The 13,433-nt window shown below is 39.1% G+C and overlaps 1 protein-coding gene across 1 annotated transcript in view; it reads left to right on the forward strand.

The window, feature by feature from the left end:
• Nucleotides 1-1,291: 1,291 nt before the first annotated feature.
• Nucleotides 1,292-13,433, forward strand: part of LOC140942698 (uncharacterized) — a 46,431-nt gene continuing 34,289 nt past the window's right edge. The window contains exons 1-8 of the mRNA XM_073391666.1: nt 1,292-1,715; nt 7,381-7,420; nt 7,628-7,782; nt 9,070-9,157; nt 9,560-10,895; nt 11,903-12,023; nt 12,173-12,252; nt 12,949-13,168. Coding sequence (XP_073247767.1) covers nt 1,659-1,715; nt 7,381-7,420; nt 7,628-7,782; nt 9,070-9,157; nt 9,560-10,895; nt 11,903-12,023; nt 12,173-12,252; nt 12,949-13,168 — 2,097 coding nt within the window. The 5' untranslated portion in view covers nt 1,292-1,658. The remainder of the gene's footprint in view (nt 1,716-7,380; nt 7,421-7,627; nt 7,783-9,069; nt 9,158-9,559; nt 10,896-11,902; nt 12,024-12,172; nt 12,253-12,948; nt 13,169-13,433) is intronic.

The following is a 13,433-nucleotide window of genomic DNA, read 5'->3' on the forward strand; positions in this document are numbered from 1 at the left end:
CCTCCCAAACCGCCCCCGCCCCCTAAGTAGTTTTGACACTCATCTAAGACGGCAGCTCGTAACGCAAAGCGCTCGATCTCGATGATCTTACGGAAAAATAGGGGACTGTGAACAGTCTATACCTTTTCTATCAGCCTCTCCGTATGAAACTGTTTGAGTAACCCCGCCCACGGGTCGCAAACTTCAAAGTTATAGAAGACAAACGCAGCTTGTAACGAACACCAACGACTCTAGACAGCCGATATTTTGTCGATAGTGCAATTATACGAAGTGGAAATAGATCTTTTTGCTAGTTTATATCTGTAGTTGGAGGGTTTTTTTTGCAGTAAGAAAAGAGAGAAACTAAGCAAGCCTCTTCAATCGGCGGACGGCAGTCAGTGGAGCGGGGGTGTAAAATTGCGGGAATAACTCCCTTGTGGTGATTTTGTCGCGCGGTTGGTCACATGACTAGGGGCAGTTTATTGGGGTTTATGGCGGCGATTTTAGGGCAAGCTTTCTTTATCTTAATGACAAGTGTTTTATTACGCAAGGCCCAGGAAAACTAAATTTCGATCGTCATCGAATTTTCCGTGAGCGGCTGCGAAGTACTTAAAATCGAGCCGGCAGAAGCAAGGTCAGCCCTTCTATCTGATGTAAAATCGGGCTGAAATTGCGACATACATGACACGCACTATTCTGCGGCATCAACAAAATCGCCAGTTCCGCCCTTGTAAACTGCCCTTTACTTTGCCCACGTTAAAGCGCTGGTTTACTATTTAAACCCTAATGCGCATGCGTATTCTTAATTGACTGAAAACAAAACCCACATTGATGCTGTTGTAAGAACGGAGTGTTATAATTATTAGCAGTGTCCATCATGACCATCGTCTGGTGATGACAGGCCAAGTGCGAGTCACCGCTCGCGCCAGCCACGCTTGTGCGTGATCGATGGCCGTCTGAAGCTCTTCACTTTTGATGTTTTCTTTTGCCTTTTATTTTTAAAAATATGCTCAAACTACAGGGACCAGTCTTTCTAACCGGCAGTAAAATGTGCGAGAGATCAGGAGCCAAGGAAAGATAATTCTACGATTAAATTCGATCCTTATTTTTATCCTTCCTGAGAGTCCGTTCCCGAGGCTTCGCTATGTGGTCCTTTTTACTATAACTCGAACTGTAAAAGGTCTAAAAGCATAGTTTCGCCGCTAAAGCCGAGGATCTCGTGTATTGTTTGTGTAAGCACATGTCACTTCGTCCGTCAGTTCCACAAGGGTGATTCCTTTGTTGGAAACCATAGCAACACTTTCCCGCCAGTGTCTATTTCACCGCCACCATTTGTTTTTCCAACAAAAGACGCCATGTTTCACGCAGCGTGAGCTTTTCAGATCTGAATTGAACCACGTAACGAGAAGACAACTGTTTTAAATGGCGTAATGAATGGATTCTTCTCTTAATTAGAGACAGAGGAAGCAAAGAGTCAAGACTATTTAAAATTCGACGACACGCTCTGGTACACTGTAGATTTCACTTTGCGCCAAAAATATTTGCTTCGAGCGGACATAGCTCGCCAATTCAAAGAGGACGAAGAGAAATGCCAAACCTTTGACACAGCTGTTTGACTCGACGATGGCTTTTATTCATGTGATCGACGAAGACATCGCTTAAGAAACAGCTGTCTTTCGATGGAAAAGACCTTTAGCAGCCAAAGAAGGAAGAAAGGGAAGAGATTTCAATCAAAGGTGAGTAGTTTATGGGTCCAGTACGCAAGGTGGTGTTTTGAAGAACTGGTTGTTTTCTTTTGACCGATACACCCTGGCGGTAAATGCGCCATACATGTAATGGCATGAATCATTAATATCTTATTACCGCTGTAAAGTAAGAAGCTAGTCTACAACAGGTAAATGGTTATAAATAGTTTATGAACCTCATTAATTTAAAGCAGGAAGCATGAGCTGTTGTTTGTGCATGTGAAAGATGTTTAATTCCAGATTTTTTTTAGAAATGAAACAACAGTGGCCATTTTTGCCATGGGTTGCAGCCGGTCATAGCTGGTATTTCCAACGCTACATCCTCAATAATTGTTGTGATTTCCTCAATAAACTTGAAACCCTGTAATAAGCCCATGGGTTTCTATTGGCAGGCCAGGAAAGGTAAATATTAAGCTTAAATTGTAGTCCTGAGTTTGTCTGTGTTTGTTCCTGGGGATTCACCGCTGCAGTTCCTGGCCTCTGAGATGAGCGGTCTGTTAACCAATTTTACTGTAATTTTCATCAGAAAATATTGTATTAAATCAGAAACGTGGTTTTTCATTATAACAATTTAGGGTGTGTTTCTTTACTAAAATCCAAGATCAGATCAAAAATCCAGATCACTAGGATTTTTTGTTAAGAAAAGAAAATGATGTACACAAAAGAGGATTATTTTTAATTCATATCCAAAGAAATGACCCACAATATCAACATTATGTCGGAGAAAGAATAATATGGCGGCTGACAGTTTTGCAAGTTTACTGATGTTTCATTGTATTCTGGACGATTAACTCAAGGATATTGACGCACGGGTGAAGTTGTGTAGCAGTTTTGTCCTTGTGAACTAGAACAATACAGGTCCTGTTTGTATTGCAATTTTACCACCCTGACAAATCGATCATTTAATCCATGCCTTGGGTTAAAAATGACCCGTTAAGATGAGCAGTGTAGTCAAACAGCTGATGTATGTAATAAATGAATTATTGTTTTCAATGAGTTACCACTGGCATTGTTTGCTCTTTTTGAAACCTTAGTAAAGAAATGCTTTGGATCATGTAACCAAAGTATCTGGTTTTGGATAATCCGAAGAATCCACCTCTGTTGTGGATGATTTGGATCAATAATCCGTTTTTGGATTAAAATTCTGGATTTGGATTTTAGTGAAGAAATGCGCCCTACAGTGTAAGAGTGGATGTCGAGGATGCTAACTGTACTCCTATTTGAGAGATCTACATGTACATGTATCTACAGTTACTTCTTTCATTTACTTTTAAAAAATTTGATAAAGGAAACAACTGGCAGCAGCAAGCTGGAGCAGCAGCAGCAGTAGAAGTAGTAGTAGTTCTATTCTCTTTCGCTACATTGTACGCTCAGCCAAATAGATAATATTTCTGTTATAAGTATGAAGAGACAAAACAACACAATGATAAATGGAGGGGGCCACCAGCAATCGAGTTTATTATACCAGTAAGAGTTACAGCAAAAGCATGAAAATATAAGGGATATATGCAAAAAATAAGATACAAAGCACTAAGAACAGCTAGATTTAAGATCATAAGTGCCATTAGCAAGATATACTGAGAAAAAAAATTAACAAAGTAAACGGAGTCAGATCATTTTGAAAAAGCAATGCAAAAGTACAATAATTACTTATAAGCAGCCACGAGTAAACTGGTCAGCATCAGGTGGTGTGAAATTCACAAGGAGCAGCTTATAAAGGGGCTAATGATCCCAGGGGGAACTGAATTAATTTTAACAGTGTAATCAACAACTAAAAGAAATATAGTAGTAGTAGCAGTAGCAGTAGTAGTAGTAGTAATAACAACATTGATAATACTCAGTTTTCAAATACAAATTCTCCTTTCTTGTCGACATTCATTTCTTGTGTCAGCGACGGGAAAAACGTTTTTTATTTCCATTTTCATGATCTCATCATTGCAAGGTCAATATGGATATAGCCATGGATAACAGTGGCTTACTGCCTGATAAGTGTGAGAATGATATGGTAGTGCATAAGTGTTGGATGGGTTGAAGCCTGTGCTGTACAGTTCATAATCTCCATTGATCATGTGTAAGACATCGATAGAAATGAGCTGCTGAGCTGCTTGGGTCACAAACTGAAAATCATCTTAGTTTCTCATGTGTTCACCAGGCTTAAAATTCGCCATCACATTCCTATCATTGTGCATTAGCACATAATTGATATTCCAGTCCGAGCAGTATGCTAGATGTTTGTCACATGAGCAGGGGTTTTGTTAAGAATAAATCTAGTAGCTGGAGAAAGGTGTAATGTTATGGGAAAATATTTTGGAAAAAGCTCCATGTCTGACTAAAAAGTAGTCATAGGCTACCAAACGTCAGCCGGAGAATTTAGCCTAGAAAACGGAGAATTCTCAGATCTCTGATGCTTAATGAACACACTGCGTGAGCCTAGTGTAGTGACCTTAGCTCCCACATGCCTCCTGTAGCTTAGTGGTAGAACGTCCAGTCTAGTAACCAAAAGGAAATAGGTTTGACATTCTATCGGTAGTTCCCGGTTTATTTCTTCCGAGGCCGCCTGTGTCACCGTGACAGACTGCAAAATCATATTTCCCATTTAAGACAGTGTCTAACCACTATTAATGTGCAGACTGCAAAACAGTCCGTATTTTTGCGTAGTGAATTATGAGCATGTGAGGCTTGCACGGTTTGCTCATGTGAGACTCTGATGCTACACTACTATAAAGTGATTTTGACATAGAAAAAAATACCCTAACTTTTTGACAGTCTCAAAATTCTCACCTCGCATTGCAGATCTGCAATAGTTCTTTGCAAAAACTAGCTGGTAATCAAGCCCATATTGTAATATATAAACTATGTGGTGAGAATTCAGAATGCAACCTCTGTGGCTGCAGCCAACATTGAAACAGTGGGAACCCCAGGAGCTACAGGTGTTCTTAATCAATGAATTTGGTACCCCTGTATCCTGCATCCCGACACCAAAGAATTCCCAAAGGCTGAAAAATCAAGATCCTGTTTTAGAAGATCCTCGCATGTATACTATTTAATTTATCTGTTCAGCTAGGAGCCAAAAAACCTGTACCCTGTCCAGAGGCATGTAACTCTAAGGGCCAAATGAGGGGGGGAGGGTGGTACATGTACTTCTCGTGCAGGAGAAGGAAAATCCTAGTAATCAGTCCTGTGCGTATACAATTCCATACAGTGTGCAAAGAAAGTAGTGTCCAACAGCCCTGGGGCTAGTGGATTTTGCTATTGGGTTAGTGACTTCTGTTCTTAACTTGCCGGACGGGCAAGTGAACTTTTTGAAGAATTCAAATTACAGAAGAACTGTGAAATCAGTTCTGCTCATCAAAATGTTTTTGGGGCTAGTTAAAATGACATTTGGGGTAGTATATGCTAGCTTCAGCTTTCCTAAATGGCAAGCTTTTAAAATGACTTTCTTTGCACCCTGAATTTCGTACGTAAGTGATTTTTGGTGGGCCTGTTATCTGAAGGGGGAGGGGTGGGTTGGCAGGTGGGTGGGGGGCTTACAAGCTGAATTAAAAGAAAAGTGTTGCAAAATAAATGCTTAAATGGCAAAAGCTTAATATCACTTCAAGAAAAAAAAAGCTCTAAATTTAACCATAACTGCAATGTATTTGAACAAGATTTATAGATAAATATGGATCAGCCTACAGTGTAAGTCAAAAGCTGGAATAGTGCAGCTGTATAGTGTATACCCTTATAATTTGAAAATTTGTATTTTCTTACTTCATTATAATTATGTACAAAGTCATGTACACGTACAGTAGAAAGTGTTTAGTTTCTTTTGTAATCAGTAACCAAGCTAAAGCATTACTTTGTATTGATTGGTGATTGTGGAATTTTTTAAAATAAACAATAGGTAATTTATACAAAAGCATGTATCAACAAAACAATGGGCATTCCAATTTAGAAAATTACTGACTTCCTTAACAAAGACTACTATCATTAATTTTATTATCCATTTCATTACACAATACAATATAAGGGAGTATAAAGCCTGTTTGTCAGCTTAAAACCAAAGATTTTAATCAGGTAGAGTTGAATATTGTTAATTTCTCTGATATGATGCAGAGCTGATGTGATGAATTTTTGTCTTTTCCATCCTTTATTTGGCACCTTATACAAAGCTGTCAGAACTGTTAATGGATTGTCAATATCAAAGTTTTGTTCTGCTTAATTTGGGTTGCAAATTTCTTTTATAACACTGACAATGAGTCAATGGCTTCTACTCTGATTTTAGTCATCAAGAAGATAACAATGACTTTAAACCATCTGATGATGTGTTGAATATTTTTCATAGTAGATAAGGTTTTAAGTTGTGGGCAGTGATGTAAAATTCAGATGATATCGTATTGGTAAGTTGTTAGTTTATTCCTCTTACATTGTTTTGCTGTACAGTAACAAAGGAGAAATGATCAATTTACTCAATATGAGTACATTGATCACGTCTATACCTTGAACATAATAACTTGTATACAGCATTACTTTGTATTGGTATATATAATATATTTTGGGATAAATAGGAAAATCTGTGATTGGCTAGGCTACTTTTACATGTACATCTTAGTTGTTAAGAGATAGGTTCAATCAATGTTGAGGTATATTACATTGTATCTGATGTTATCCACGTAAATTAAATTATTGTACTAATATAGTTTCAACAATGTTGGTTTGAATATGGCTGTTCAGCATTTTAAAAATGTTGTTATACATTTTAATTCGTTTTCATGGTTAAAATTTCATCGAGCAGATACAATGTATCTGCAACTTAGATCAAAAGATATCTGGCTCTGATTGCATACACAGTGGAGTAAATTTGAAAGGTTTTAGTTTCAATTTTTATTTGGCTTAAATTTTTTAAAACTAATTTAATAGTAACTTTTGTCTTGCTTTATATTGTCTCAAATCCATTATACTGTATGGTGAACCATAAACTGAGGTGATGGGCAGCAAAAATCAAAGTGGTTCAAACTATTAAAACCAAGGAAAACAACTGAACCCCATGATGAGGCCAATTCTGTTGTCTTGACAAAGCATGTGGTAGCTTCATTTTTAGATGCGGTATTTCCTGTTTAATACTTCATGTTTTTGTCAGTGACTATTCTTCTTGTGACTGGTAAAAGCATCCTGTGATTTATCTCGTCTTTTGTACCACATAATATTTGGCATAGAAATGATTCATGAATTCCCTTTTAAATAGCCTTTAGACCATGACTGTTATTGACTGGTGTACACTTCTTTGTGCAAGGCGGTTTTATCGGCTAAAATTCATGACCAGTTAAAACTGTACATCACATTAAGTACATGGTGATTCAATTGCAGTGCATGTAACTCATTTTAGTTAGCTTTTTAATTATAACAGGAATAGTAAGCTTCATGTAACTTTCCAGGAAGTAACCAGCTGTCTCTGTTCTAAAATTCAGTTGCAAGTTATGTTGTTTTATTTTCTGTACATCAGTATCTCACGCAATTAGTACATTATATGCAATACTTCCACCCTACTCATAGTAGTACAATATACAGTTCTTTGATAGCCATGAAATAGTAATTAGATCACTTTATGCTGGTCTTTACAAGTTAAGTTGTTGATTGTTTTAATATATTTTACGTAATTTTGTTATTCATTTTGTAGAATGGATTTGATTCAAAACTGGATTTCTCAAGGACTAAAGGTAAATTAATACCTTTACTGTTGGTTGTACAAATAGTTCGCAGTTACATGTTTTTGTCATCTTTCTTCTGCATTGTCCTATCAGTCTGTTCTTGATCCCGATCACTCTATTTACTTGTATATGCACACAAGTTCTCCTCACAGACTGGTACAGTATTGTTCTAAAAAAATTATTATGTTCAATTTTTGTTGTTTATTCATCCCATAGGCAGTAGTCACACGGATCCAACCTGGCCCCAAGGTTTAAAGTGCGATTTACCAACAAGTAACCCAACCATCCCACGGCAAGCCAGCATTGAGAGCTCTGAAGAGGAGCTGGAGTGGTCTGATTTATCCTTTTATGATTTACCAGTTACTTTAAAGGTCAGTATATATGTTGAACATTAATTTTGTCCAATGCATTTCTCTGACTTTCTAACAATAGTAGTCTCACAGCATTAACTTCAGTACCATACTGAAATAATAAAATATTAAATGGGTGTGTTTATATATAGGTCCCAACGTACTCGTGATCTGATGTTAAATTTTCCCTTTGGTTCACAAGCAGTTAAAGCACAGTGTCAAAAAATAGTCTGGTCTGTTGCATTCGGATATTTGAAAAATAGTTTGCCCTCAAATTTTGCCCAGTAAATCATCTTAGTTCATTTTTCCCACTTTCTGTGGATTTGGAGAAGCGAGCTTAGTAATTTGTGCAGTTTTCAGCTTTTGCCAGGTGCAAATTTAGGGCATTCAGCAGTTTTGACAGTTGAGCACTCCAAAATCTGTATTTTGAAATATTTCCCAAAACAAAAGTCATTCCATTTGTAACTTATGAACTAAGGTGATCAACTGGGCAGAGTTTGAGGGCAAACTATTTTTTGACCCTGAAAGCACTGGACCGCTTTAACAGACACTGCCTCTTAAAAGGGAAATCAGAGGGAGATTTTAGCACTTTATCAATTGGGGCTTTATTCAGGCACCCCCTCATTCATTTAAGGAATCATTTTATTGATCAGTCATCTTAAGCAGGGCTGCGACTATACATTTGTAACATTCTAAGGTGCTGGGTTTACGGTTGTATGAACTAGTAGCAGGGAATTGAACATAACAGTTAGGAACTTTTTTCAGGTCTATTTCCCTCTCATTTCCTTTAACCCTTTAAGCTCCACAATTGATACAAATACAAATTCTGTAGACTGATCTCCATACATTTCCTTAAAGAATAAGTTGAGAGAATTTGTTTGCTGATCAAAGGTTTTCCCATCAGGTGATCATTTCATTAATTCTCACAACATTTTCCCTTGATTATGTATTGATTTTGTTGGGAGAAAATTGACTTTGGACACTCTTGGGACTTAAAAGGTTAAATGTAATAAACTGAGGATGATTATACTTGTTGTAGGGGGGGGGGGGGGGGGGGATCCTCTGAGGGTACACATGCCATGTGAGATGAGTCTGAGCTGTTATGTTATTGCTCTGTGGAATCATAGTCCCATGACAGTAATCTATTACTCCTGACCTGTGAAATGTGACTGGTTCTTTTGACTTGCTGAAAAGGAAGTTCTGTTATTCTAGGAAAATGTACAAAAATAATTTGCGCAGCAGGGGCTGAAAATGCTTGCACGCCACTTCTCGTTCGTACCTAATCTCAGGTGTTTGCATGTTTTTCAGGAATCTTTTCACAGGTCAGCTCATCCCACAGACTTCATTTCACCATCACAAATGGTTTCCAGACCTCCCTACCATGCAACTGCAAAAGGTACAATAGTATCACCGGTGGATGTACTGGGTATATTGATCTGACAAGTTATGTTAAACTTCTGTATTTTAAACTTAAGTACGTCTCCAAATGAACAAATAATTATTTTCAATAAATTTAAAGGGTGAAGGAAAATAGCTCCAAGTTACTCTTTTCTGGTGTTGACCTAGTACATGTGTATTAAACCTGAAGAGGAGTGTTTTTATCCTTTGTTTAATTAGATGAAGCTAAACAAAGGACTTTGGAGCCTTTATCTGAAACACTTTTTTAAGTGTTTGATATAGCTTTTCAAATGATCAAAAAGTCTTGAAGAAATTGATGTCTGAATTTTCTACATGGTGTATATGAATGTTAATTTAGCTTACCGGTAACTTACACCAGTGTCTATAACCTCTTTTGCAGCTCATCATATTCACACATTCTTAGATGCTGAGGTTTCGAATCCTTTCAGCTCAGCAATGGAACTCCCTACTAACCAGTCACCTGACCATGACCCATTAGGCCACTCGCAAGGCAACAGCAGTCGATCTGCCGAGCAGAATAGAGTCAGCAACAATTGTATGGCTTCCAGTGGTCACCAGACCAATGTGTCCAAGCCGTTTGATGGAAGTTTACACTATCGGCAGTCAAATGTGATGTTGAATGGTAAACAGAGAGTGGAGAGAAGTTTTCGTGAACCTCAGCGAAATGGCTATCATGAGATGACCACAAGGTCTGCTGCAAGTAGTGTTAAAATAAAAGCTCCTTCCATAGTTGTTTCTCCTGAATTATCCGTTCACAAGACTTCTTTAGCTGATCATAGTAGCGCTAACAGGGACAGTGAACCTGCCAGCTATTTGGAGAGACTTAGGAGGAGTTTTCCTTCAAATGCCAGTATGATGAATTCTGGTTTCCAGGGTACAGTGCATGATAAGTTTTTACAACGATCAAGGGAGTCTGTGCAGAAAAGGGAAAAACATAACGACGATGATGGGCACAAGAAAGAACACTCACCCAAATCAGTTTCATTTGCAAGCTCGGTGAAAGATGTTGACAAACCAAGCAAATCAAATGCCCCAGATCAAGGCCGCAGTGAAAAGCATGGGGCTTTAACAGATGTAACTGCGATGCCCAGAGCACGTAAGGTTCAGAGCAATGTTGCATTCATAGAGGGATTAAGGCCAGACCTTGTTCGACCACCGCAGGCTCAAAACACAGACTTACGAGAGCACATTGATCCAAAACCAAGGCAACATATGGTGACATTGGAAAGGAAATATTTTGACTCTGGTGAGGAAAACACGCCTCTTCCACCCTCCCCTCCCACAAGGGATACCAACGGTGTGCCAAATAATCACCATTCAAATTCAAGCTCAGTTCAGGTTTTATCTCTGTACGATGAGAAAAGCTCTTTTGCATCAAGTTTATCTCAAAGTTCAAACAGATTTCCAAGACAGTCCAATGTAAACCTTTCATTTGATAGAGGTAGTACGGGTTCATCGCTTGCAACAAAACGGGATCAGCTTGTGCAGCTGTCAAACAGTAAAGTGGATTTCAGTCCCAATGACAGTCTGAGGTCAAGCGGAGATGCGAGGTTGACAATTGAGGAGTTGCTGTCTAGCGGAAGTGTGAATTCCAGCCCGGAGAACTCACCACCTACTAAGTCTATTTCACAGATCAGCAGAAACAATGTTAGCAGCAAGAAAGAGCACTCACTTGATGACTATGATGATGATAGAGGATATCTGCAAGAGCTAAGGTACAACGCATGTTTTTGAGTTGTGGACTGCATAGCTAAAGTTGGTAGTAGCTCTAAACTCGTGCAGGCAAGACAATAGCCTGCTTCAGTATACTGTAAGACTGTCGTTTTTCTTTTTCTTAGACTGCAAAACAGTCGGCTTTTCGGCTCTGAAACCGATTTTCAGGATGCGAAGCACCGGCGTGAGATTCTTGCACGAAGCGCTTCAGCCTCACACTCCTGCATATTTGTCATGTCTTCCCACTCTTCGATTTCACTCTCGCTTCAGATCTTTCCTTTGATCGTTCAGTCAGCCAGACAGTCAGTGAACAACCCACACTAGTTCTCTCTTTAGTTACGGTAAAACGTGCAACTTGCTTCGCAACATTGCTGCAAGCGAGTGGAACAGCGATGTTGCGCGTTTTACCATCCACGAATCAAACCTGTTTTGCAGCAAATCAGGTTGTTACAAGTTGCCCGACTTTTGACAGGGTAAATTTACGAGTGAGTCACGCGGCCACACACGGGAGTTACGTCACGTGCTGCAGGACAAGTTTGCCTTGGGCCGGTAAAACGCGCAACATGTATAGATTTTGTCGCAAAAAGTAGAACTACTCTCTACTTCCTGCAACAAATTTTCGCAACCTGCACCAACCTGATTTGTTGCAAGACAGGTTTAAATATGGCTAGTAGTAAAACGCGCAACGTCGCCACCAACACTAGCCTGCGAGAACATCCGTTTCTCCTCGCTCTTCGCCGCTGGGGACGGTTCGCGAGGAGGAACGTCGTTCCTCCTCGCGAAACGTCCTCAGCGGCGAAGAGCGAGGAGAAAGGGATCTATTTGCAGGCTACACCAACACGCCACCAGCTCGTTTTGCAGCAATGTTGCAAAAAAAGTTGCACGTTTTTTGCTCATTTTACCGTACCTTTGTGGCATAGAGCTCACTGTACATGTGTACCTCCAACAGTGAAGTTTCAGCTGCAATTTTGCTTACTAGTCTCAAATTTCTTATGTTTTTTTCATGTAGTTTCAGAAATTCATTCTCAGTGGACACATCACAAAGAATTTCTTCCGCTCTTTGGGCAATGAAGTTGCTGGAAGCCTCGCGTACATCTAATGCAAATTCCTACCAGGACCTTCTGGTTAAAGTGAGTACGCTATACTGTAGTGACATTGAATTTTAAAGAATTGTCCTGAAAACAACAAAGAAAAAGAGTTTGTGTTCTTGTCTTGATTATTTGTAAATGATTATGCTGATAGCCACTTGTTGTTTATCAATCTCTGTCCTTGTTGTTAGGGTCGACTGTTTCGTCGCTGGTACCAAAAAACAAGGCTTAAAAGGTTAATCAAGCAAGAAGATGAAGTCAAGTTACAAAGGTGCGTTGAAAGGTTTTAACTGTAATCCCTTTTCACTGATGCCTTGTACAAGTAGACACGTCTTTATCGACAAGAAGTTCTACATGATCGTCATAGCTCTGGTTGTCAATGACAGCACTCAAAAGACTTTTACGAAGTCCTTTTTTTCCTTTTTGCCATTTTTAAGACCTCTTGTGGCGACTTCATCGCTTGCCTTTGCTTGCCTTGTCACTTCTTGGCCTTATTACAACTCCGTTCGCTCGCTTTAGTGATTACTTTCGATCGAGGATCGAGAAACACTTATCGCTTTGGAGCAAGGCTAAGCGCTTAAGATTCGCTTTATTATTTCCTGCTTGGACAACGGAGAATTTTTTTTATCGTAACTCTTATCTTATCCTATAGATTACAGTAGAGTAAAAGTAGTCGTCGTTATTATTAATTTTTTGTTATTTTTTAATAAACACAGAAAGTTTTCAACTCCTATATCCTAATTGGGTTTCTCAGCAAAATCTTGCATGTTAGCCAGTGATACATGAGAAAGTGAAACTCAAATTGCACCATCATTGTACCGTTTTCACTGTATTATGTAGCTTGTTCACTGTTCTCACTCTACAGCAGCAGCATATCATAGGTTTTATAACTTTTGTGAAGCCAGTTATTGAACACAAAGAGAAGTACTACTTGCTTTAATGACTTGTCTGTGTTTTCTGGTTCAAGTGCTGTGACTTTCTGGCAAACAGAGATGCGACACAAATGCTTTGTAGCTTGGCGAAATGCTCGAAGCGCTCAGCAGGAAAAAGCTGATGAACTGCGACGAAAGCAAATGCTCCAGAAAGGAATAAAAGCTTTACAGTTTGCTGTCACCCAACAAAGGCAATCCATAGTTGAACTGCAGACCAGAACCAGTGCAAGGGTTATGGCAAAGTATTGGTTAAAGGTAAATAAAAACAAGCTACTTTTTTTAAAATACTTTTTTTGTTTTAGTTCGAAGTTGGTGCGGCGACACACTTAACACGCGATTGGCTAGGCCACTAGATGCGACATGCGACCTAGGTTGATACTCTCGTTTCTCGCGTCTCTAGTCCTTGCTACTTGCGAAGTAGGTGTGCACTTCTATGTCTTTGCCGCGTGCCAGGGCGGAATTCTGATTTTCTCTTCAGAGGCTTATGCCCCCGTTTCTCCCGTCTTATGTCCTTGCTGCT

This window comes from Porites lutea, chromosome 1 (assembly GCF_958299795.1).
Source record: "Porites lutea chromosome 1, jaPorLute2.1, whole genome shotgun sequence".
Lineage (NCBI taxonomy): Eukaryota > Metazoa > Cnidaria > Anthozoa > Scleractinia > Poritidae > Porites > Porites lutea.